Genomic DNA, 23,464 nt, shown 5'->3' with positions numbered 1-23,464 from the left:
CTTAGGTGCAGAGCTCTGAGCATGGTCAAGACTTAATGAGTATGTTAATTATCTGATTTAAAGAAGCATATTTTTCGTGTCTCTTAGAGGAGGCGAACACTTGATTTCAGAAAGGCACCACTCTGATTCTCTTTATCAGAAATACTTGGCTTTTTAGCGGGGTCATCGATGGCTGTACACCATTCCTCATAGCAAATAAAATTGTTTATAGTCATTCTGTTATGTTTAGTTTCTTCTGAACATATTTAAAAATATATAAGTACATCTTTGAGCCACAGTGGAAAACACGTGACAACCCTGGGCACCTCACTGCTATTCATTTTAACTTTCCCTGGGCAGATCACAGAATCTGATTGTCTAAGTAATAACTTGGGCCTCTTTCTACTGCAAATCGTCTCTTTCAGATTATCAGTGATGGTGAAGCTCATAGATATTCTGGCAGATTTCTTATCTGAATTATTAAGTGGCATTAACAATGCCTTCTGGGATATCCCATTCTTAACTATTGCATGTTGCTACATACATATATCATTTAAAACACAAACGAAAAAACACTGATACCAATAGAGAAATTATGAATTACAGAAACCCAGGACACACTGGAGAAAAAGAGATCTATACTGTTGCAGTCAGCTTTAAGGACAATTATCCCCCTTATTATAAACCTTCACATTTACTAATACAAATTTTTTATTTTGGTGGCACATCATGGTTAGGAGCCAGGGAAACCATCACTGGGGATCTCAGTGTTTTTTTTTTTTTGTGTGTTTTTTTCACAACAAACAGAGCTCTGTGAAGAAACCTCTGTGTTTGTAGATCTTCTTGAAAAATCCCTGCGTAATAAGAAAGGTCTGGGCTACATTTGAGGAGTTCATGAAGTATCTGGATAAACATTAAGTGGAATAGGCTAGCATCTGAAATGCAGCTATGTATTTATATATTCACATAATTATATGTGGATTAAGGGAGGGCTGGCTTGCGTTTCTCTCTTCTTCCTGTCAAAAGCTGAAGAGTTGCTCCCAACCTTTGGGTGTGTCTGCACTTTGGGAGTTTTCAACTGGGTTCTCAACCTACGGTCTCCTGTGGGCTTGCTGCAAGCCAACCCAGGTTTAATAACAGACTGCAACTTCATTTTTTGTGGCAAACCCTCAGACCCACGCACCTTTTCACAACTCTGCCCTTCGCGGACCCTGAGCCAGTGTAGGCAGAGCAGGAGGTGGCGTGGAGAGGCTCAAAACCGGCTGTGGGGATGACCCCCTTGCGAAAAGCATTTGCAGCTGCCAAGGCGTAGCCAACAAACACCAGATTTATGTGCACTGTGAAAGAAGCCCCTTCACCATTGGCTTTTTGAGCGGCGCTGTCGCTAGGGAGCGGCGGGCGGGTCAAGTCCAGGCTCGGGAGAAGCCCGGGTTTTGTTGCTGTAGCCTGGGCGAGAGGCACACGCATTCTGCGCCTGGACACACACGCAGACGCACACTCGCGGACAGTTCTAGCCCCGCCGTCCCTGTCCGGCAGTGGGCGCCCCCGGGTGGCGCTCTGGGCGGAGCGGCAGCGCCAGGCTCCCCTCCCTCGCCCTGATCCCTGCTGCTGCCGCCCAGAGGAGAAAGACACCTCTGCGGAGAGCGGTGGGGGCGGGCGCGAGCAGGAGAGAGCGATGAATGAGTTCCCCCCGCGCCTCTGAGTTGTCTGAGTTGGCAGCCCGGTGCCAGGCTTCCGGCTCTCAGCGCCCCACGCGCTCGCAGCTCCCAGGCTGCAGCCCACGCCAGTGGCCGGGGCCGAGGCCGCCGCGCTGGGGGAGCCGAGGCTCACGAGCTCCTGTCCTGGCACCAGTTTAGGGAGGAGGGTGGACCCCCAGCAGAGGCGCGTTCTGCTTGCACTCTCCACGGCACCTGCTGTGTCTCCATGGCGTCGTATCAGCAATCCCGGATCCAGGCTTACCTGGAGAAGAACAAGATCGGTCCCCTGTTTGAGGTAAGGCACTGTGGAGGAAGGGGTGCCCAGACAAAAGCAGACGCCAGGAGGGAAGCCGGGATAGAGAACAAACGAGTGGGAGGGGCGCCCCTGTGGCCCTAGTTCACTGGCATTGCTCTGTCACGGCTAGGTGTCCTGGAACGCAGCCTGTCGGCACTTCCCAGGTTACCTGGGCACGGACAGGTGAGCTGGCAGGGCCCAGCCTCAGCCTGGCAGGGGAAGTTTGAGTCCTCCGACTGTGCAGCACCTTGCAGCTGCAGGCGCAGACCCTGACAGACTGAGACAGACCGTGCATACACTCACACTTTTCCTGGAATTCACACTGTTTTATTGGATTTTTTTTTTTTTTAATGTGGGCAGTAGTAGAACCCGAAAAGGCGGAAGAGGTGCTTAGCATTTGGCAGGGACACGGTTAATTGGGAGAAACAGGAACTGTTAAGGAGTGGGCTTCAGTAGGGGTGGGCCTGTTGAATGAAAGTGTCAAACTGAGACGCTGACATTGGTCTCTGGATGAAAAAAAAAGTCCTTCGAATTGCAGACTGTACCTGCGTGGGGAGGCGGAGAAAGGTTCGGGGAAAGCACACACGTATTTATGGGAAGGAGACGCAGCTCTGCGCTGTGTTCTCTCGCCATCAAAGAAGTGATGACAGAAATACTATAGGAGGAAGGAAGAGCGGGAGCCCAGCAGAGAATGAGAATGGGAGTCAGAAACCAGGCACCTGCCCAACGTCCCGGGGGTTTGCAGGCGCTGGGCAGATGCCCGGGACAGAAAGGAAGGACGCCCACAGTCCCTTCTCCGGGTCCAGTTGTCCAGCTGGGCACCAGTGGGTGGCGAGAGGACGTGGGAGGGTCAAGATACCCTTGCTAGTTCTCCCCTCCAAAAGCAGTTGTAGCCATTCTTGGGGGTGAGAGTGGGGGGTTACATGTCGCTAGTGTCTGAGTGAGGTTGAAACGCAGCAGGGCTAAAAAATAGCAGAGAATTAGAGCAGCTTCTCTAGGACCAAAAAGAAGAGAGTGACAACTGCAGAGGTAGCGAATTAATGCTCCAACACAAGAGAAAAGAGGACAGGGGGTGAGATCTGGTAGGTCTTTTCTCTGGGGTGGACAGGTTTGAAGTGACCAAGATTTGCATGATCTCTTAAGTTTTTCTGCCTAAGATTAAGTTAACGTTGTACTGTCTTTAAAAGACAGGACCATTGTTTCTGCTGAAACTCACTGTTGTATAGGCATAAACGTCCTACACTGTGTGTCTTGATTCCCGTTTCTGCCAAAAGGGTTAGCAAAGAAGTCCATATCCAAAAGCAAAGTAGGACCGCTGGAGCTACCAGAATTCTGTTCTTTGCCTTTGGCAAATGATTAGAGACTGTACATAATGCCATATGCATATTTTTAAAAAAGTAGACGCATAATAACTCTTTGGGGCACAGTATATTAATTGCATCGAAAGAAAGATAAAATAAATGAATACATGTAGAGTATTTCTAAGTATATTTTAGTATAAATATTTATACTAAATATATAAAATACTTAAAGTATATTTTACCAGGGAGAATAAGTGAATTGTTTTTAATAGATGCTGTTCTTATTTGTTAACTTAGTTTGAAATTCCAAAGAGTCTCTCCAAGTGATAACGGAGTTTGGAGTATATGTAAACTTTCTACATAATTAGGAAATAAATCCAACTTGATAGTTATCGAGTTCTCTCTTTTTTTTAAACGTGCACCAGCTAGTTCTGCACTGATGAATTTCAAGTGACTGCAAATTGTTTCGTAAAATCCTTAGACTTCATCAAACAACAACAAAATTAAATGCTTTGTATTTTATTCATTTTTCTGGTGACATATTTTATATATCTCCATTAGCTTGAATTGCACTGATGAGTTAATTTTTAAGGATTGGTGTGCACTTTAAATAATTGAAGGGATGAAAATGGACAAGTTATCTTCTACTAAAAGGAGGTCCTTCTACAATAATTTTGATCTTGATGGAGCTTGGTTTTGAGAGAATTACACATACTTTACAGAATTGGAAAATCTCACTAGCCTACCTTTCCTCATCCTAGAAAACCAATGGAACTAGTACAAAATGAATATTGTTGATCTAACATTCTACTCAAAGCTCCAGGACTTTGGTCATTGGTTCTCAAAGAACTGCTTCCGGAGAATAGAGAAGGAGCCAAGGAATCTGAATTTAGTAAAAAGCAGCACAAATGATTATTACATATTTAATGTCTGGACCACATTGTAAGAAACAGTGACATAAGATAAAAATCTTTTATTCTTCACACATTGAAATAGTTAGGTGTCTTCAAGTTTTACTATATGCGCTTTGTTGTGACTTTTTTTTTTTTTTTTTTTTTTTTTTTTGCTGAGGCACTGGAGTTGGTGACATAGGTTTACTTTAGTTTTGAAAATATACAAGGCATGACATTATGTCCCCTTTACAGATTTTGTAAGTTAGGAATGTTTTGAGAAAACTTATTGGAGTGAAACACTTTAAAGAGAGCACATGAATACTATTTAAAATAATAACAAAGGTAACATATACTGGTACTGAGAACACTTATATCCTGTTTTTTCACTTGTACATTTTCTTTACTTAGCTTAATTCCTTAATTTATTTTCTACTTAGTTTACTTGTTTATTCCTAACATTTTACCATTTGAGAAGCTTATAAAGTGCTGCACACAATATGGTGTTTCAAAAAGTACTTTCAATTGAATGGATCTTGTTTCCAGGTAATTTAGAAGTATAAATGTATGCTACTTTTAAATATGATTTAAGATGTTTTGAGGCATTATAGAACCAAACCTAGAAATCATTGCATTAGAGTCTTGGGTAATGATATTTTAATGAAATATATGAAGATGTAATGTGAAAATAGTATTAATGACTTACATTCTGCAAACTCTAGTGTTTTTGCCAAATGTAATACTTTTAGTATTATGATTGGCTTATTCAGGGCCAGTGACCACCTGGGCGTCAATCTATAAGGAATGTAGGGTATCACTGCAATAAGTTAGAAATATAATCCTATTTACTATAGATTATTGCACATAACTCCTTACTTAACTGACAAGACGTGACAAGGTTTGGCTGCCACCAAAGTAGAGTATTTTTGCAACACATGTGGGCAAGATGCATGGTGGAAACACAAGACTTATCTCAAACCCTAAGGCCAGTCACTTAACAGTCAAAGAAATTGGCAGTCAGAAATTCTAAAACTGAATAATTAACCAGCACATAGCTGCTTATTGGGATCACGTGATCTCTTGTGTCTGTATTGTAAGCAGCAGTTTAACTTATACCCCAAGAGGTTTTTATGATGTGGAACATCACAGTAAATTCCTTATTTTCAACATAGAGAACGATACAATTTTCAGTTTCTCCTATTCCCATTACATAAATAGGAAAATTATTTGGAAATTTTTGGTTAGAAGGATGCCCAGGGCAGTCATATATCTTTTTTCAGCCCTGATCACACCTCATAAGAGTGTGAAATCCTAAACTATTAAAAAGCAGAATAATGGGGGGTCTTCATAAAATCTCTATAGAAGTTTTAAATCTCTTGTACTGAAGATGAGGCCAACAAATTCACTACATTTCTTCGAAGGTGATCTGACCCACCCCCAAAAGAACGGGACTGCTTTATCACCTTCTTTGTTTAGCTCAAGGGAGCCCTACTCACATGGTCTGAATTTACGTTAACTGATTTGGCGTATGTTATGAGGTGGACTCATATCAAGCTCATGGTCACCCATAAGCCTACATCGTTCATACACTTGCTGCTCCACAACTTCCTTTTGGTCACGTACTTTGTCCCATACTTTCCAGTCACATCTGTAACCCTGAACTCCATTTAGCCTGGAGAGTATCAGGCAGTGGCCTGGCAGGGTCCGGAGATTTGTTACATATGAGGGAGGCAGGTGTTGAGAAAATGAGTGAATATATTGAAAATAATGCAAGCCAGCTCTCTCTCACTGATGGCGATGGCAGTCAGAGATATAAAAAAGAAAAAAGGTGGAATGAACCTTATGGTGTTAGATTGAAATCAGAGGTATTGATGTGATCTCATGACTTTCAATAATAGATATAGATGCTAATAGAAATAAGTATAGATTTACGTGCATTAAAATGTATATAAATGTATGCATTTATTTCTTTATTGTGACTCACTGCAAGGGCCTGGGAGTAGCAACCCCCCAGTAACAATGAGCACACTTAGCAACCATATTTGGGTTGTAAATACCATTCTCCATTAAGTACAACCGGATATCACTGGAGAAATGGTTATTCCAGCTTCGTGGCTGGGGAAGTACAAGAGGAACCTGGTAAATGTTATGCCAGAAAGTAAGACAGTGGTCGAAAAATAATACGAACATGTTAAAAAACAAAACAAAACCCAAAGCATAGAAGCCAGCTTGAAGAGACTCTTATTAACTAAGTTTGAGACTATTTAAGAATCAAAATAAAGAATGATAACAGATTATGTTATTGTATAAAAGAGAACAATTTTTGTTTTTTGCAATGGGATATAATGGAAAACATGAATGTACTCAATTTATAGCAAGAAGAGAAAGCTTTACCTTGCAGTAGAATGCCAATTAATAAAAATAGAAGGGATGATGGAATTAGAAAATCACTACTTGGCAACCATTTAGTAATAATTCAGGCAAAAACATTAATCGATGCAAAAAGGAATGGGTGAAAATTGGATGAGGAATGAGATGTTACATCATCTCTAGTATCTTTTCACAAAATAGTTGTTAATTACAAAAGGAAAAAAAGTAACTTGATAGCAAAAAAAACAGGCAGTCACTACTCAAATGATAGGACAAACCAATGTCCTGTGCCCCCTGATACGATGCAATTAAAAGAACATTGCTTCTGTAATATTTCTGCCAATCATGCATGACCTGAATAGAATAATGAGAAAATATCTGATAAATCCAATAGGGAAATTCAATTTTCCTGGAGTCTTCAAAAATGTTAAGGTCGTGAGGTTAAGGGAGGTCTTAGACTGAAAGGATATGATGAATGCAAAAAAAAAAAAAAAAAAAAAAGATTCTAGAGTTGATACTTGGCTGTGAAGGACGTTATTGAGAAAGTGGGCAAAATTCAAATGGTGTCTCTGGGTGAATGGGATATGGAATTTTTTGTGCTGTTCATATATTATCTTCTGTAAGTTTAAAATTATTTCACAGTAAAAAATAATAAAAATAAAAATAAAGAAACTGAAATAAACAAGAAAACAAAATTTCCCCTAAAGACTGGAAGAAATGCAGCTATGCTGATACCTTGATTTGATCACAATAGGACCTATTTTAGAATTCTGACCTCCAGCATTGTAAGATAATGAATTTGTCTTGTTTTCAAGTCACTAAGTTTTTGGTAAATTGCTACAGCAGCCTTACAAAACCAATACAACTTAAAATTGTTGATTTTAAGGAAAATTAGTCCATGCAATACAAGTGTGGGATTCATAAATTAAATAAAACAATGTATTACAGTTTTCAAAAAATAAAGAGCATCTGGGAAATGACTGTTTACAAAATAGCTCACCCATTGGGTTTCTTTAAACATTAAATTGTGTAAATGCAGTGAAGAACTGTATTGATGGTTTATACATGGAAACCAATAAATAATAAGCTAAAATTCCGAGTAAAGAAAATTTACAATTCCGGTTAGCCAAGCATATGCATTTTCCTCTTCTCCCTCTCAAAATTTTATTGAAATATCAGCAAAAATATTTAAAGAGTAAATGCCTAACAGTGCTAGAACAGAAGAAAGAGTGCTGAAGCAGAGGGACTGTTTCTCCTTCTTTATGAACAGAACACATTTACATATTATGCACGATGGCATCTCCTTTACACTTCTACATGGGCAATGTGAGAGTCAATGATACGTAGTGGCAACGTTGTTTGGAGTTTCCTGGTAGGTGCCTTAAAATACATGGACCCAGTTGGCACATACTCCTCAGATACCCTCCCTTTTACCTGCTGTCAGAGCGCCCCTTTGTAATTTTTCCCTCTTTCCCTTCCTTACTTGCTCCACGTCCCCAGGCAACTACTGATCTCCTTTTTGTCACTGTGAATTAGTTTTCTTTTTCTAGAGTTTTCTATATACCTGTTTTTGTTGTTAGATCTTTTTTTTCATTCAATATTATTATTTGTACATGCATCTAGGTTGTATCATGTATCAATAGTTTCTTTTTATTGCTGAGTAGTATTTTGTATGGAATTATGCTTCATTTCTCTTGGGTAATTCCCCGGAGTACAGTGGCTGCATCATATGGTCGGTGTATGCTTTGCTTTTTAAGACATGAGCCCCTAATTTTGAAAAGTGGATGTATAATACAATTTTACATTCCTACCAACAGTGTATGAAAGTTCCAGTAGTTCTACATTCTTACCAAAACTTTGTATTGTCCGTCTTTTGAATAATAGCCCTCCTAATAGTTCTGTGTGGTATCTCATTGTGGTTTTATTTTTCATTTCTCGGATGCCTAATGCCGGCGATTATTTTTTGATGTGGTTATTTGCCTTCTGTATATCTTTGGCGAAGTGTCTGTCCAAATAGTTTGCCCATTTTTAATTGGGCTGTTTGTATTCTTCTTTTTGACTTTTAAGAGTTCTTTACATATCCTAAATCATTTGAATTTTCATGTGAATTTTAGAATCACTTTGTCCATTTTCAGAGAAAAATACCTGCCGGTATTTTGATTAGGATTGTGTTGATTCTGTTACTGCAATTAGGCAAAATAACGATCTTAACATTTTTGAGTGTATGTAGAAAATCTTAGGAGATGTACAGAAAAAGATACAGGCACTAATAAGAGTGATTATTTAAGTTTTAGATACAAGTTCATTGTATAAAAACCAATTCTATATTTATGTTCAAGCTAATAACCATAGAAGTTAAAAAAGAAAAAATACCTTTATATGGCGTCAAAAATGTGAAATACCAGGAAAGACATATAAAAAAATATGTAAAATCTCTATATTAAAAACTGTAAAAACTGCTGGGAGAGATCAAAGACAACCTGAATAAATGAAGAAGTATTACTTTGCTTATAGATAGGAAAACTTAATATTGTTAAAACGTTGAATGATATATACTACGTGACTTCAATAGTCATTAAAAGTTACAAGTAAAAGTACGGTATTGGTATGAAAATAGAAAAATGGATATATGGAACAGATAAAGTTCAGAAATATAAACCCATGCATATATGGCCAGTTGAATGGGGAAATGATAATCATTGCAGCAAGTGATATGGAACAACTGGATAGACATATGCAAAAAAAGAACTTGGATTTTTACCTTAAACCATATACAAAAATTAACTTGAAATGGATTCTAAACCTAAATGTAAAACCTTTTTTTTTCTACATCTAGAAGAGAACGTAGGAGATAATTTTTCTCACCTTGGCCCTGGCAGGTATTTCTTAAATATGACACAAATATTATAAACTATAAATGAAAAAGTCATGAAACTGGACTTATTTAAAATTAAGCTTTCGCTCTTCAAAAGGCATTGCTAAGAAAATGAAAAGGCAAGCCATAGACTTGGAGAAACCACTTGCAAAATATAGTATGTCTGACAAAGGACTTGTATCTAAGGCAGGCAACAGCCCTGCCGAAAGTGATGTCGAGAAGACCAGCTAGGAACTAGGGTTTCCATCCCCACTGGTCAATAATAAGGGCTCCCTCATGGTGTCAGTCAAGGCCTTGTGGAAACCTGTGCTTCTTCCACCCCTGGCAGCAATGAGACATTCCTTTCCCACCCCATTGGGTCAAGTCTGAAGAGGCTTAAAGAAGAGTCAGGAACTTCAGTATCACCCAATGGCAACAAGACCACCCCTGCCATGAAATCCATGCCAAGATACATAAAAATTAAACTTCTGTAAAAAAAAAAAAAGACAAGAAATATGTTGAAAGCAGCCAGAGAAATGCAACTCCATACTTAGAGAGGAAAACATTTTGAATGACGGTCGATTTCTCATCAAACCCATGGAAGTCAGAGGAAGTGGCATAATATTTTTCCACTGCTGAAAAAAAGAACCTAGAATTCTATATTCAGAGAAAATATCCTTCAGAAATGGAGCAGGAATTAAGACAATTTGTTACCCGCTGGCCTACCCTAAAAGTATAGCTAAAGGAAGTTCTCTAAACAGAAAGGAAATGATAAAAAATAACTTTAGAACGTTAGGAAGGAAGGAAAAACATAGAAAGAGCAAACATATGGGTAAATATAAAACATTTTCCTTTTCCTCTTGAATTTTCCAAATAATGTTTTATGGTTTGAAGCAAAAATTATAACAACGTGAGATGCGTTTCTAAATGTCTGTAGAGAAAGTTTTTAAGACAATTGTATTATAAGCAGGGAAGAGTAAAGGGTCACAAAAGTGGTAAAGTTTGTACACTTCACTTGAACTGATAAAATGATGACACCTGTTGATCTATTGTGTATGCATAATGTAGTACCCAGAGCAACCACTAAAAAAAGGTATACAAAAAGATGCCCTCAAAAACTATGGGTAAATCAAATGGAATTCTAAAAATCATTCAAGTTCCTGCAAGAACAGGGAAAAGAAAAACAAAAACAGAGAGAACAAACAGAAAGCAAGAAAGAGCATGGCAAAATTTAGTCTTAATTTATTTATCTAGCAATAATTACATTACCTGAAAATGGTCTAAATACACCAATTAAAAGACAGAGATAGAATAGATTAAAAACAAAACAAAAAAAACAAAACAAAAATGAACATGACCCAACTCTATGCCACCTCCAGAAAACTCACTTTAGATACAAAGATATAAGCCAGTTAAAAGTAAGACAATGGAAAAAAATATGCAAACATTACATGAAGGCAGGAGTGAGTCTGTTAATGTTATATAAAATAGACTTGAGAGGATGGAAAATTACCAGAGACCGAAATTATCATTATATAATAATAGAAGAGTCAATTCACCAAAAAAAAAAATATATATATAGCAATTCTAAGTGTGTGTGCACTCACTGAACAGCAGAGCTGCAAAATCTATGCAGTAGAAACTGATAGAATGAAAAAGAGAAATAGACATATCTACAACTACAATTGGGGACTTTAAAACCTTCCCTTGACAACTGATAGAGCAACTGGACAGAAAATCAGAAATGCTATAGAAGAATTAAACAGCACATCAACCAAAAGAATCTATTATAGTCCACATTTGTAGACCACTTCATGTAATAGCAGCAGAACACACATTCTTTTTAAGTGGCGTGAGATGTGTACAAAGATCGACCATTTCCCGAGCCACAAAACACTCTCTCAATTGAAGTCATACAAAGTGTTTTCTCCATCACAGTGGAATAAAACTAGAAATCAATAACAGAAAGAAAACAGGAAATTTTCCAAAATGCTGGGAAAATATACAACACACTTCAAAATAACCTACTGGTCAAAGAAGAAATCTCAGGGAAATAAAAAGAATACATCAAACAATGAAAAGAAAGATGTATCAAAATTTGTGAGATGCAAGGCGAGCAGTGGCGAGAGGGAATTTGACAGCACTAAAACGCATAGTTACAGAAGTGGACTGATGTGAATGGCCTGACTAGGGCCCCTGTTTTCTGTGTTTTCCTGTGTGTCCTTCCAGTAGTGGGGGACAATCTATCCAGATAAAGAGAGTGCTTTTCTGCAAGGAAGGATGTGTGAGTATCAGCAATCTGCTGACAATAGGTATTTGTTTATATATTAATTATGTCATGTCTTGTGTCTAAAAGTAGGTCTCAAGTTCTTGAAGGTGGGAAACAAGTGTCTTGCCTCATGCTTTACTGTGCATCTGCTGTAATGTCCTGTAGAGCATGAACCATAAAGGAGGGCTCAGTAGATATCTGTTGAATTAAACAAAGCATTGACTTGTATATATGTTTTCCTTCTATGGAAAAAAAAAAAAAACACTGAAGAGAAAACCAGCTAGCAAATAGCTTCATAATATTTATCCCTTTAAGACCTAGAGTGAAATATCTCCCATCCCATTAATTAATCTTCATGTATAGTAACTAACTTTTGATTATGTATTTAAGTACCTAATTCCCTTCTAGCCATATTTGTCTCTTTTTAATATCTGCTTTCTAGGGAGGGCCAGGTAAATTAATTCACACCATTGTGCGGGGCTGAATGCATGACTCCCCAAGTGCATTTGCGTTGAACACAAGACACATGACACAGTTCCATGGCGCGGGGCGGTGATTTCTGGAGGTAACTCTGGCTTAGCGATCATTCACTGTCTGCCTGACCATCAGACAATTACTTGCTCTCTGTGAACATCCACATCCTCATCTAGAAAATAACACCAAAGAGGTTATGAGGAATACGTGAGATGAAACCAAATCTAAAGAACCCAGTCCAGTACCTGGCACTTGGTGAACACCCAATGCATGTTGGCTGCCATCACGTTCCGTGCTACTTCTCTTGTCTATTAATATTAATAACCCAGTGAGACATCATGTGGAGAGATACTTTTGAAGGCTGGCCTTGCAGTATCCTGAGGTTAGAATGAACTCAGAGCACACATCTGCTTTTTCAGGTTTTAGCTGTGGTATTTCTGAATAATCATTGCAGTGAGCCTGGAAAGGAGTGGAGCACCTACTGTGTTTCCCTGAAAATAAGACCTAGCCGAACAATCAGCTCTAATGAGTCTTTTGGAACAAAAGTTAATTTAAGACATTATATTATATTATATTATACCCGATTTTATAGTAAAATAAGACCAGGTCTTGTATTAATTTTTGCTCCAAAAGACACATTAGTGCTGGTGGTCTGGCTAGGTCTTATTTTGGGGGAAAAACAGTAGTAGAGGAAGGTGTATATGTACGGTGTGCGTGTGTGTGCATGTGTGTGCTGTGTGTGTGCTCACACGTGTGTGTACTGTGTGTGTTCATTGGTGGGGGCAGGGTGGCCTTGCTTGGAAATATTCTCAGTCATTTAATGGAGATTTCACTTGCTTGAAAATTCATTTTGACTTTATCTTTTCAACAGCTATTAAATCCTTTGGCGCATGATGTTTGGAGCTTTATTTGCCTTCATTGGGTGCTGTATTACCTACTGAGAAATAGAAATCCAAATAAAACATTTCCTGTCTTCAAAATCTCATGTATATTTGGAAAACCCTAATATACTTGGGGAACTTTCAACTATTCTATTCTCGTAATTTTACAAAAACCTATCTTGATTTTCTGTTTATACGCCTGGTCTAGTTTCATATTCATCAGTGCATTCCATCATTACAATACTAGAAGTAAGAAATTCACGTTTGAAATTCAGATGTAGAGATTAGTTTTCAAGAAAGTTGCCATAGAATCAAGTATGTAAAGTGCAAAAGGTAAAAGGCAGATTTGTTAAATAGTTTCTCTTGCAGTTTGTGTTCCTGGAAGTTCTTAGCAGCCTTAAGACATCTAAACATGAATTATTAAAAATATCTAAATAATCGATTGTTGGGGAGTGTTCTACATGAAATATACTGATAGTTTTAGGTTGCAAGTTGTTCGTTTCACATAAAAAAGAGGAGTTTGCTTTTGAAGTGTAGTCTGGAGCATAAAGGAGTGTGTAACTCCTGCTGTTCCTTCACTGTTTGAACATATTGATCTAAATTCATAGTGACAAGCTATGTTGAATCGAGAATACATTTGGTTTGTACTTGAAATAACATCTCTATATCTATGAAGCGAACTCCATTGTATAATCTGCATTATAGCTGTATGTTTTTGAGATATTATTTGTAAGATCATGTTCTTTTACTGCTATGGATTCTCCCTAGAGGACCGGGTATTGTTTCGGTTATTTCATTTTTTCCTGTTATATTTTCTGTTTGCAAAATATAATAATGATCTTAGCATTATATAAAATGGTAATTAAAACCAGCTACAGATTTTTAAGCATAGAATATTTTATTCTGACCCCAAATTTTTATTGAGACATTCCTTAGTATCTTTCCGCTTAGTTGTACAGCAAGGATGTGAAAAACAACACTGTTAAATTTATACCAGGGGTGTCCAAACTTTTTTCAACTTTTTTACCAAGGGCCATATGCGGTAAAATACACAAACAGCCGGGCCACTCACTCGAGGTGAAGTACGTATTGCCTCACCTGGTTTATTTAAGTAAACTAAATATATTTTGGGAATTTGCTGCGGGCCAATTAACAATGGATTGTGGGCCGCAGTTGGCCCGCGGGTCGCAGTTTGAAAACCCCTGATTTATACGGTTGACAAATACTCTACTTTGTGGGAGCTCATAAAAAGCCCGGCTTTCACGGAATTATTTTAACTCTGACGTAACATTCGGTGAAGACATTGAGGTTTGCATATAGTTGGGAACATCCATTATTAGAGTCTACAGATCAGTAGGGAATCCAAGACAGAGATCGGTGTCACGAGGTTTATCAATAGTTCGGTTTTGAGTAAATAATATTTAGTGAAGAATTCATGAGCAGCATGTACATTAAGTTCTCAAGTTATTAAAAAAATGTATTTTGGATAAAGCTTGTTGAACAATGACTTGGGTCCTGTTCCGCATATGGTTGATCGAGTGAAGACTTACTTTTGCAGAGTTGTACAGGGGAGTGATTTAAGAAGCCTTTACCGAGCGTCACCCTAAGAACCACACCAGTTTTATCTATTAAAATATGTTTTGGAGGACTGTGTTCATGACATTAGGCAGCATCCTCTTCGGGGAACTACTGATCAGTTTTGCAATGTCAAAAACCATATGTGACTATTTTAAATTGTGTAATAGCAGCATTCCCTCTCTCCCTCCTTTTTTTTTTTTTTTTTTTTTTTTTTTAAGGCTTCTGAAAAACTCATAGCCTAATGAGAGCCAGAATGTAGTTTTTACCATGAGCAATTTTGCCTTCGTTCTTTCCCCCATGGTGTCTTCACAAGTTTTACTTTACCTTTTTTCTTCCCCGTTTTATTTATGCCATTTGATCATAATTTATACTTCGTTGGAAAGTATTTTAAACTCTTTCTGAAATAAACATGAATATAAATATGTTGAATCAATCATAAAGTGACCTACTCATGGTCCAAAGAATTTAGGTACATTATAGGGTACATTGGAACAATCTGTTTTCTGTTGATACGCGCTCTACTTGGCTTTCTTTCTTAACAACAAAACATTTCTCTGGCTCATTCTGGATTGTGTAGTGAGAATTTATGTACAGCATGATGTCTCCCAGGAGGAGCTTTACCAGTAGCGGAGACAAAGCTGTCTAAAAGCTGCCTGTGCCTCAGGGCCTTTGCATGATCTGTTTTCTCTGCTGGAGAGTTGTCTCCCCAACACCTCATGTGGCTGGTTCCTCTTGGCATCAGATTTCAAGTGTAACCTCTCATCAGTGGGGCCCTCACAGACAACGCCATCTCAACAGCTTCCCATTCAACCTCCGCCTGCCACACTGTTTTATTTCCACCACAGCACTCCTGGGTCACTGGCATTTTCTTATTTATTTGTTCAGTGTTTGGCTCCCCTCATAGATATCACCTTCACGAAGGAAAGAGACTCATGGACCTTGTTCTCCGAATTGCCTCCACAATGCACAATAGCCCATTTCCTGCTATTAGCGATTCATTCTTATTCCTCTTACTAAGCATTAAAAAAAAAAAAGATTACATAAACTTTTCCCCAGGTGGGATATTATGAAGCCATTAAAAATGTACAAAAGAGGACTTCAAGATTATACATGCAATATTTTTAGAACTGTGCGAAACATGCAAAAAAGAATGGAAAATAACAATGGTTTATAGGTTTTATATGAAGTACCAAGTTAATGGGCCATTTTTGCTCCCACAACCTATCCAGTTTCCCAAGCTCTCTGTATTACTGCATTCTTGCTTTTAGTATCGTTAAGTTATTGGTTTTAGGTGGTTTTGTCTTCGAGAGGCCCCTAGGGACTCCCATGTGAGGACTGAATTTCTTGTCAATTAAACCGTAATGGTTATTTTTGGCCGAGGCTGAGAGGAATCCCTAGCAAATCAGAAGTGGTGATGATGAGAAGAGAGGAGCTGGTATGAGCATCCGGGGAGTAGAAATGATGCCAGGTGGGGAGGTGGAAAAGAAATGACTCAAACATTTCAAATACAACCCTACTGTCTCTCGATATGCATCCCCTTCTTTCTTTTTTAAAACCCTCTTTTAAAGAGCTAAACACACACACACACACACACACACAGAATTGTGGACTTTACACAGGACATGGCTTCACGAAACTCATCCTCTGCCCAAGCTCTTTGCAGGAACTGAGGCATCAACTACCTGAGGTGGCCTCCTGAAGGTTTCCTCTACAATATCGTAGAGGAAACATGTTGCATCTCATTTGGATACGTCTCAGCCCAAAGTGGAATTTGGTGTACCATCAACATTTGACAGCTGTCTCCATGGCATTGTCTGTTCCTCAAATATTTTTGAGTAGATACTTTGTGAAAGACATTCCATGTAGATTATCATATATAAGAACCTCAAACTCAAAAGGACAAAAAGGAAACCCAAACAACACAAGAGGTTCCATTCTCTTTACCTCTTTATTTCAGCTATAGTTTAATAATAACTCTCAAAACCCCCGATACCATTCTTTTCTCCCTTACCTTAAACAGATATATCTGATAAATTATCAGATCCTTTCAGTTTGTTCTTTGAAATGCCCTTTGTGTCACTATCTTGCTGTTCTCACCATTTGCCAACTTAATCCTGGCACAGCGATCGAATCCACACAACACCCTCAGATTGTCCTGCTCCAATCCGTCCTCCAAATTGACAAATTGACCATTCCAAACAGTGACATTTATCATGTCATTTCCCTATGGGGAATACATATATATATATATATATATATATATATATATATATATATATATATATACTTTTCTTCCACTCACTGGGGCCATGTTTATTAAACAAGAGTATGTGTTCATTATAACAAATGCTGGTAACTGGACAAAATGCAAGGTTCATATACATTCTCAAGCTAATCAAACTTCAGAGAATTGTCATACTTGCATTTGTATCTTTTCGCTTTGCCTCCAGTCATCTAGGTGGATGAATTCACTGTCCTAGCCCACTGAGGCTGCAATGTTTTGCAACACTGAATTATGCGATGAGTTCCAAATTAGGTGGCATTGGAGGTCCTCTGAAATCTACTTAACCCTACTTTTCATTGTCCCCACACACTGCCTGCAGTATTAGCCAGGTTAGCTTGTCGAGTTTCCCCAATACATGTAATATCAAGTCTTTGTTCTCTCTACATGGACTATTTCCCCTTTCTTCAATAATGTCTTGGGTTAGGTTCTTTGGGAAACAGACTCTGAGATGGAGATGTTTATATACCTTGGGATCATGGGGAGCACCTTGAAGAAAGTGAGAATAGAGTCCTCAGCCAATCACATAGAGAGGCCCTTAAGGGGTGTTCCAATGGAAATATGGTCCTTGGGCCTTTGCACTCCAGTCATGAGAAGCAGGCTTCCTGCAAAGAGAGAATGTGACCTTGGGTAAAGCAGCTGCCTTCTGGGGAGGGATAATTCTGGAGGAGGCCTCAGGTAAGAGCCTTCAAAAGCCAGCACTCCAGGCAGCTGTCAGAAGCAAGTATCTGGGCACATATCCCAGTATCTACTAAATTCCCCTAGCCAACTATCAACCACTAATCAGGGGATAGTTCGTGTTTTGCCTCTATAATTAGATATTTTTTGACTGCTCTAGCTTCCCTAGATTTTCTGTTTCTGTGAACGCCTGTTGCACTGAGGGGCCAGCCACTCATTTTTGTGGTTAACCACATTGTTATTTAACTACTTTCTGGGTTATGGCTTGTCTTTCTAAGTATACCATTGGCTTTTCCCCCAAGGTTTCTTTAAGGATCTAACGTGTAGTGTATACATACTAAGAATTTAATTGATTACTTGTTGAATGAATAATTGCATAAAAAACAGCATGGTCTACAGAAACACAAAATAAGCTTTGCTTTATACAGAAAGCAGGCTAAACCTTTCCACTATCTCTAAGCCTCACAGTGAAAATTATGCAAAGACTTTTAAGAAGGTTAAAGAACGCAAGTGAAAGGAATTAAAACCTATAGTTGGTTTTATGAGTCAATGGACCCCCTTTTGTTGTGTGTAAACCAGACTGAGTTGGATTTTCTGTTATTTGTAATGTAAGAGTACGAAGTTATCCATGTAGTTATAACTTTGTGAGTTGTGTAAAAAAAACCAAAAAAATTTTCATAACGCTAGTCAATCATGCAAGCCTAAGGGAGGTACAGCTAAAATAAATGACGCCCTATTTTGTTTGTTTAATTATCTTTTTTCTCACACAGGGTATACATCTGGGGTTCTTCAATGGAGGTTTTTTTGGTGTGTTTTTTTTCAGGCTGGCTCATATTGACTAAGTACTGAAGATTACTTATTATTTATTAAAATCATAGAGTTGGTATAGATTAATTATGAACTTCATGTTTTCTTAATTAACACTGAGGTTTTATTTAATATCTAGCAGAGTCCATATTTGCTTTTCATTGATGTAAAGCAAATGCATTACTGTGCTAAAGATAGAGAAATTGGTTATTTTTACTCTACTCTGGACTAGTGAAGGTACTATAAAATGAATAAAGCTGTGACTCAAACAGTGTAGAATGCCAATTCTGTGAAAGCAACATGAGGAGGTTTTTACGACAGATTAGTCTCTGGATTGGACTAGAAAGTGGATTTAATTGTGATGAGAGAACGTTTTTTATTTGGATTTAAAATGTATACGAAAATGCTGAATTATTTATTTTTACTTAGCTTGAAATTATTTTGCATTTTTCTTTGTAGAAAGTCATATTGTTTGTGGAAATGGCAGTGTTGTTTCTTTGCAGTCATTATACTTTTTACTTCCTTCTTTTTTGGGGCGATCTACATCTGATTATATGATGGCTATTAGTGGAAAACTGGGAAAATGACAGTTTTGTCTCTTTTGAGTCTCAAGGGCTATTTTTTCTGGTCTTACTCTCTCAGCTAAGATCTCTAATGAAATGTTGAATAGAAGTGGTAATACTTTGTATTTTGCATGTGTGGGGGTCCTGATTTCAAGAGGAATGATGTTGCAACATTAGTAGGTTTTTTGTTTTTGTTTTTGATGTCTTTTATAATGTTAGGAAAGTTTCCTTCTCTTAATAGTTTGCTAGGATTTTTAAATTTAAAGTTGAGTTCAATAGTATTTGAAGATCGTCTTTGTATATTGAAATTATCATATGATTTTTCTCCTTTATTCTGTCACAGGGAAGAATTACATTACTGGACTTTTAAAATGTGAAACCAAGTTTGCATTTCTGGAAGAAATTGATTCTGATCAAAATGTATGATCTATTTTTTGTTTTGTTTTTTACATTGTTGAACTTGGATTGCTAATACGTTGCTTAAGATTTTTCCCCCTCTATTTTTGGAAATTTTAAAGACAATCTCTTCTGTCGTTATCTCCGAAATAGCAGGGTGCATATCTAACTTAAAATCTGAAGTTGAGCAGTATCTTTACCTTCCTCCTAATGAATGCGAGGACTTGACACTGCTTAGCCTCTGGCCCCCACTTTCCCAGCTTTGTGCTGTTATTCTTTATTTCAATTCTCCCCTCCTTTTTTGGGGGTGGAAGGGTTCAGGCCCATAAAACAGACAGGAGACAAATACATCAACTTTTTATTCCCCTTTAAAGGTGTTCTTTCACATACCTCTCCCTAGAAATCCTTGAAAGCAATTTTCCAATTGTGTTCTTTTCAAATCTCTGAGCCACACCATTACCCACTGTCCATAAATCAGTAGATCTCTACTTCCGGCAATAGATCATGGAAGCTGACAAGTAAATATTCTTAAAGTTCAGGAGCCTTTCTCTGTGTCTTTCCAGCAGACTTACGAGTGGAGCTCTATAATGCTTTCACAGTGCTCTTGGATTTTATGACAGTGTATCATGTGGGACTAGATCTAAATCAGTCCCACGTTTTTGTTGTTGATGTTCGTTTTTGCTTCTTTCGTCTTAGTCATGGGTCATTATGAACTCCATCCACATGAAGACATACGTGTGGATGAAGGGAAAGGTGCCAGTGTCACAGGCGTGTATATTGAAGGTGCCTCAGCTGCCTGCACATGTAACTGACTTGTGCATTCTGGATTGCTGATATACTTATCCAATCTCATGGTTTAGTGAGTCAGAAAATACCCACTTCATGAGGCATCTCAGGTCTCAGGGCCATGATGTCCCTGTCAGGTGTTCTCACAGGGTCCAGTAACAAACCAAGAGGTGCACCTCCAAAGGAAACCGGCTAGCTGGAGAAGCAGATCCCTAGGGGTCTGTGCTGTAAATGTCCTATGCAGGCTTGCCAGCCACTCAAAGCAGCATCTCGCTTGGCACAGGCTCTGTGAGCATCATTGGTCGACGGGGGCATAAGGACTGAGCACTGAGCGCTAGAGCAGCGTAGCTAGACCTGCTGCCGAGTCTTATCTTGCCCCGGACCCCAGTCAAAAAGAGCAACTGAATGGATTGCTCAGTGGTTTTGGATTGTCTTGTGGTATATGATGCCTTCAAAATCTGAAAGGGCATGTCCATTTGTAGCATTCGGTGGTGTGGGTGCAGCAACTTTGGAGAGGACACCCTGCAGGGTTAATGGGCCCTCAGAGACTTCAGCAACTTGGTGCACCCCTATATTTGCAAGAGGCCAGACTGTCCATTGTGATAATTCAACTTAGGTTTCAGTTTAGCAGATCTCGTTTCTTTTTTTGTGTTATATAGATTAAGTTATATTTCCATAGGCTGCCCATCTACTTTCCTTTGAGGGACAGCATGATTGATTATCAGGCAATATGAAACATCTACTCTTGGTCAAAATATCTTGCTTATCATTTTGTCCCGGTTGCCCATTATCACACATACTCCCATCTTGTCTGTAGCAGGTAAGCACTGCCACCTACCTGGCCTCTGCTGCTCTGGAAGCATCATCCTAGTGGAAAGAAGAGACTAGATTGTTGACAACAACTCTCACTGTCACCCCTGGCCTTCAGAAGACAGCCACCACAGAGCTTTCCGAGGATACACTCTTGAACTCCTCACTAATGTATTATTTGATGCTTTAGTGAAGAGAATGTCCTCTGGGCCTGTCTCGAGTTGGGGGTAGGTGAACGTACAGTTTGCACATGATAAATTCACTCCTTATTCTTATCTTTCTAATCCTGTTGTATTATTTCCTTTGTACCAGAATAGACTGTGACATCTCAACCTCATTGAATGCAGGGCTGTTGAGACCTAGTGTCAGTCAACCAATCCAGGTAACTGTTAGAACCTGAGATCTGACACTTTACATAAGGAATCTCTGGCTTCACCCATATCTATTCATCCAACCTGATCTAGTGCTATATTCCATTTGGTTTAGTGTAACATCCATAGAATTCATTTCTATGCATTGTTCTGCCAAAATAAATTAGGGAAATCTTTTGGAGTATAGGCTCTCTCCTACAAGGTCATACTTTTTTTACCTGCCTCCCAGGAACAAGCTGATATTTGACTCTCGTTATTAGCCTGAAGGAACTAAAGGGTGGTTGGTGTGAGTCTTAAGGAGAAACAGTGTCCCATGGACAAGACAACTGCCCAGGTGAAGTTACTCAGTACCCCAAAAAAGTAAGACAATCGCCTCAGTCCCAGAAGGGCGAGCTGCTTCAGCTGGTTTCTTCTATGTTCATTCAGATGTCACCATTCTAACCTTATGTCACCACAAGGCTTGGATGTTTCTGAAGGTATAGAATTGCAATGTAATTTGAATTCACCAATTCACCAATTAAAATTTGGGTTGGACTTTCCATGAAATCGTATCTATAGCTCTAAAAAATTGTTTTATGGCTGCCGTTGAAGTTTGGGGTTCTCCGACTGTGACTCGAGCTGAGTTTCAGACTCTGAGCTTGCCGTTATATCTGCAAGCGATCGGTTTAGGCAGACGCCTTCTGATGACCACCATTACTTGCTGTCCTTATGCTCACAATTACTACAATAATGGTCAAGTGTAGTCGCCACTAGGTTCCCCAAGCCACTGGCTTCTGTAAGTAATTCATCACAATGAAACATAGGTAATGATACTTTAAGTTATGATGTGTCTGCACGTCATGTCTTCTTAGTATCATAATTCTCATTGGTAAGGAGTTTAACATTGGGGTTCAAGGCCAACCATGTGACCAACCTAATCATAACGTTCCATCTGAGGTTGTTGATGCTAGTATTTTATCCATCAGGAGCCAGTTGGAAAACAGAAACCACATTTGGTATTTCAACAGAGATCATTTATTGGTAAGATAGGAGTTGGAAGACTGAAAAAGCAAATAGGGAAAAACTGGGGTAACACACATTTAATAATTTCAAGAAGCAGCTACCCCTAGAGCCTTAGGAATAAAGACAAGAAACTGGGGTTATCAGAATTTAGACTCTTAGCACAGGGGACCCTCCTCTCAGAAAGAAGCTTAGCCTACATGATGCTGGTACCTCCGAGAAGTTGTGATAAGGCTGGCTCCCCATGTGCCAACGGAAGCTAGAGACAGGAACCCAATGAGCCAAGGGGTTATATTGACAGAAATAGCAAGCAGTCAGGATGGAGGACGTCCCTTTTCTCTCCTTCCTGTTTTCCAGTTCTTTCCAGTTCCCTCTACTGGTGTAACCTTAGCAGGAAGCCAGCTGATAATGGAAGTGACGTTTTCAGAGTCCCAGCTCCTGTATTATGAAGCAGAGTATAGAAGTATGGATTTTTAAAGAAATAATAATTTCCTAATTGGCTCAAAGACATTTCCTCTTGGCGTGGGTTGTGGGAGTACCATGGAAGGAGGAAAAGAGAAGAGATGAACCAACTCAGCTCTCTTTACTCATAGGAATTCTCTTTAAAGCATTTTCTCTCTAGCTTTTATTATACATTAGCTATAGCAGTAATGGTGACTGAACCAATCTGGCCCCTCCTAACAAGTCCCATGCAGATGTGTATAGACCTTCATATTTGTATTAGTTCTTCAGAGAAACAGAACCAATAGGAGATGCGCGTGTGCATACACCCACGAAAGGAGATTTATTATAAGAATTGACTCACATGGTTAAAGAGGCCAAGAAGTCCCACAATCTGCTTTCAGGAAGCTGAGGAACCAGGAAAGTCAGGGGTGCCATTCATTTTGAGTCCGAGGGCTTGAGAACCAGGAGTGTGCCGATGTCCAAAGGTGGGCAAATATGGATGTCCCAGCTCCAACAGAGAGAGCAAGTTTGCCCTTCCTTTGCTTTTTTGTTCCTTTTAGGGCCCTAACAGGTTTGATGTCACCTATCCACCTTGTTGAGGACAATCTTCTTTACTCAGTCTATTGATTCAAATGCTAATCTCTTCTAGAGATATCCTCACAGACACACTTAGAAATAATATGTTATCGACGATCTGGGCATCCCTTAGCCCAGTCAAGCTGATGCATAAAATTAGGTACC

At 38.9% G+C, this 23,464-nt stretch overlaps 1 protein-coding gene across 1 annotated transcript in view; it reads left to right on the top strand.

Moving 5' to 3' along the window:
* The first annotated feature begins 1,406 nt into the window (after positions 1-1,406).
* Positions 1,407-23,464, top strand: part of LG14H8orf34 (linkage group 14 C8orf34 homolog) — a 307,880-nt gene continuing 285,822 nt past the window's right edge. The window contains 3 exon segments of the mRNA XM_074318665.1: positions 1,407-1,701; positions 1,704-1,901; positions 1,904-1,971. Coding sequence (XP_074174766.1) covers positions 1,659-1,701; positions 1,704-1,901; positions 1,904-1,971 — 309 coding nt within the window. The 5' untranslated portion in view covers positions 1,407-1,658.

This window comes from Rhinolophus sinicus, linkage group LG14, assembly GCF_036562045.2.
Source record: "Rhinolophus sinicus isolate RSC01 linkage group LG14, ASM3656204v1, whole genome shotgun sequence".
Taxonomy (NCBI): Eukaryota; Metazoa; Chordata; class Mammalia; order Chiroptera; family Rhinolophidae; genus Rhinolophus; species Rhinolophus sinicus.
Note: the sequence above shows the minus strand (reverse complement) of the source record. Positions and strands in the feature narration are given on the sequence as shown.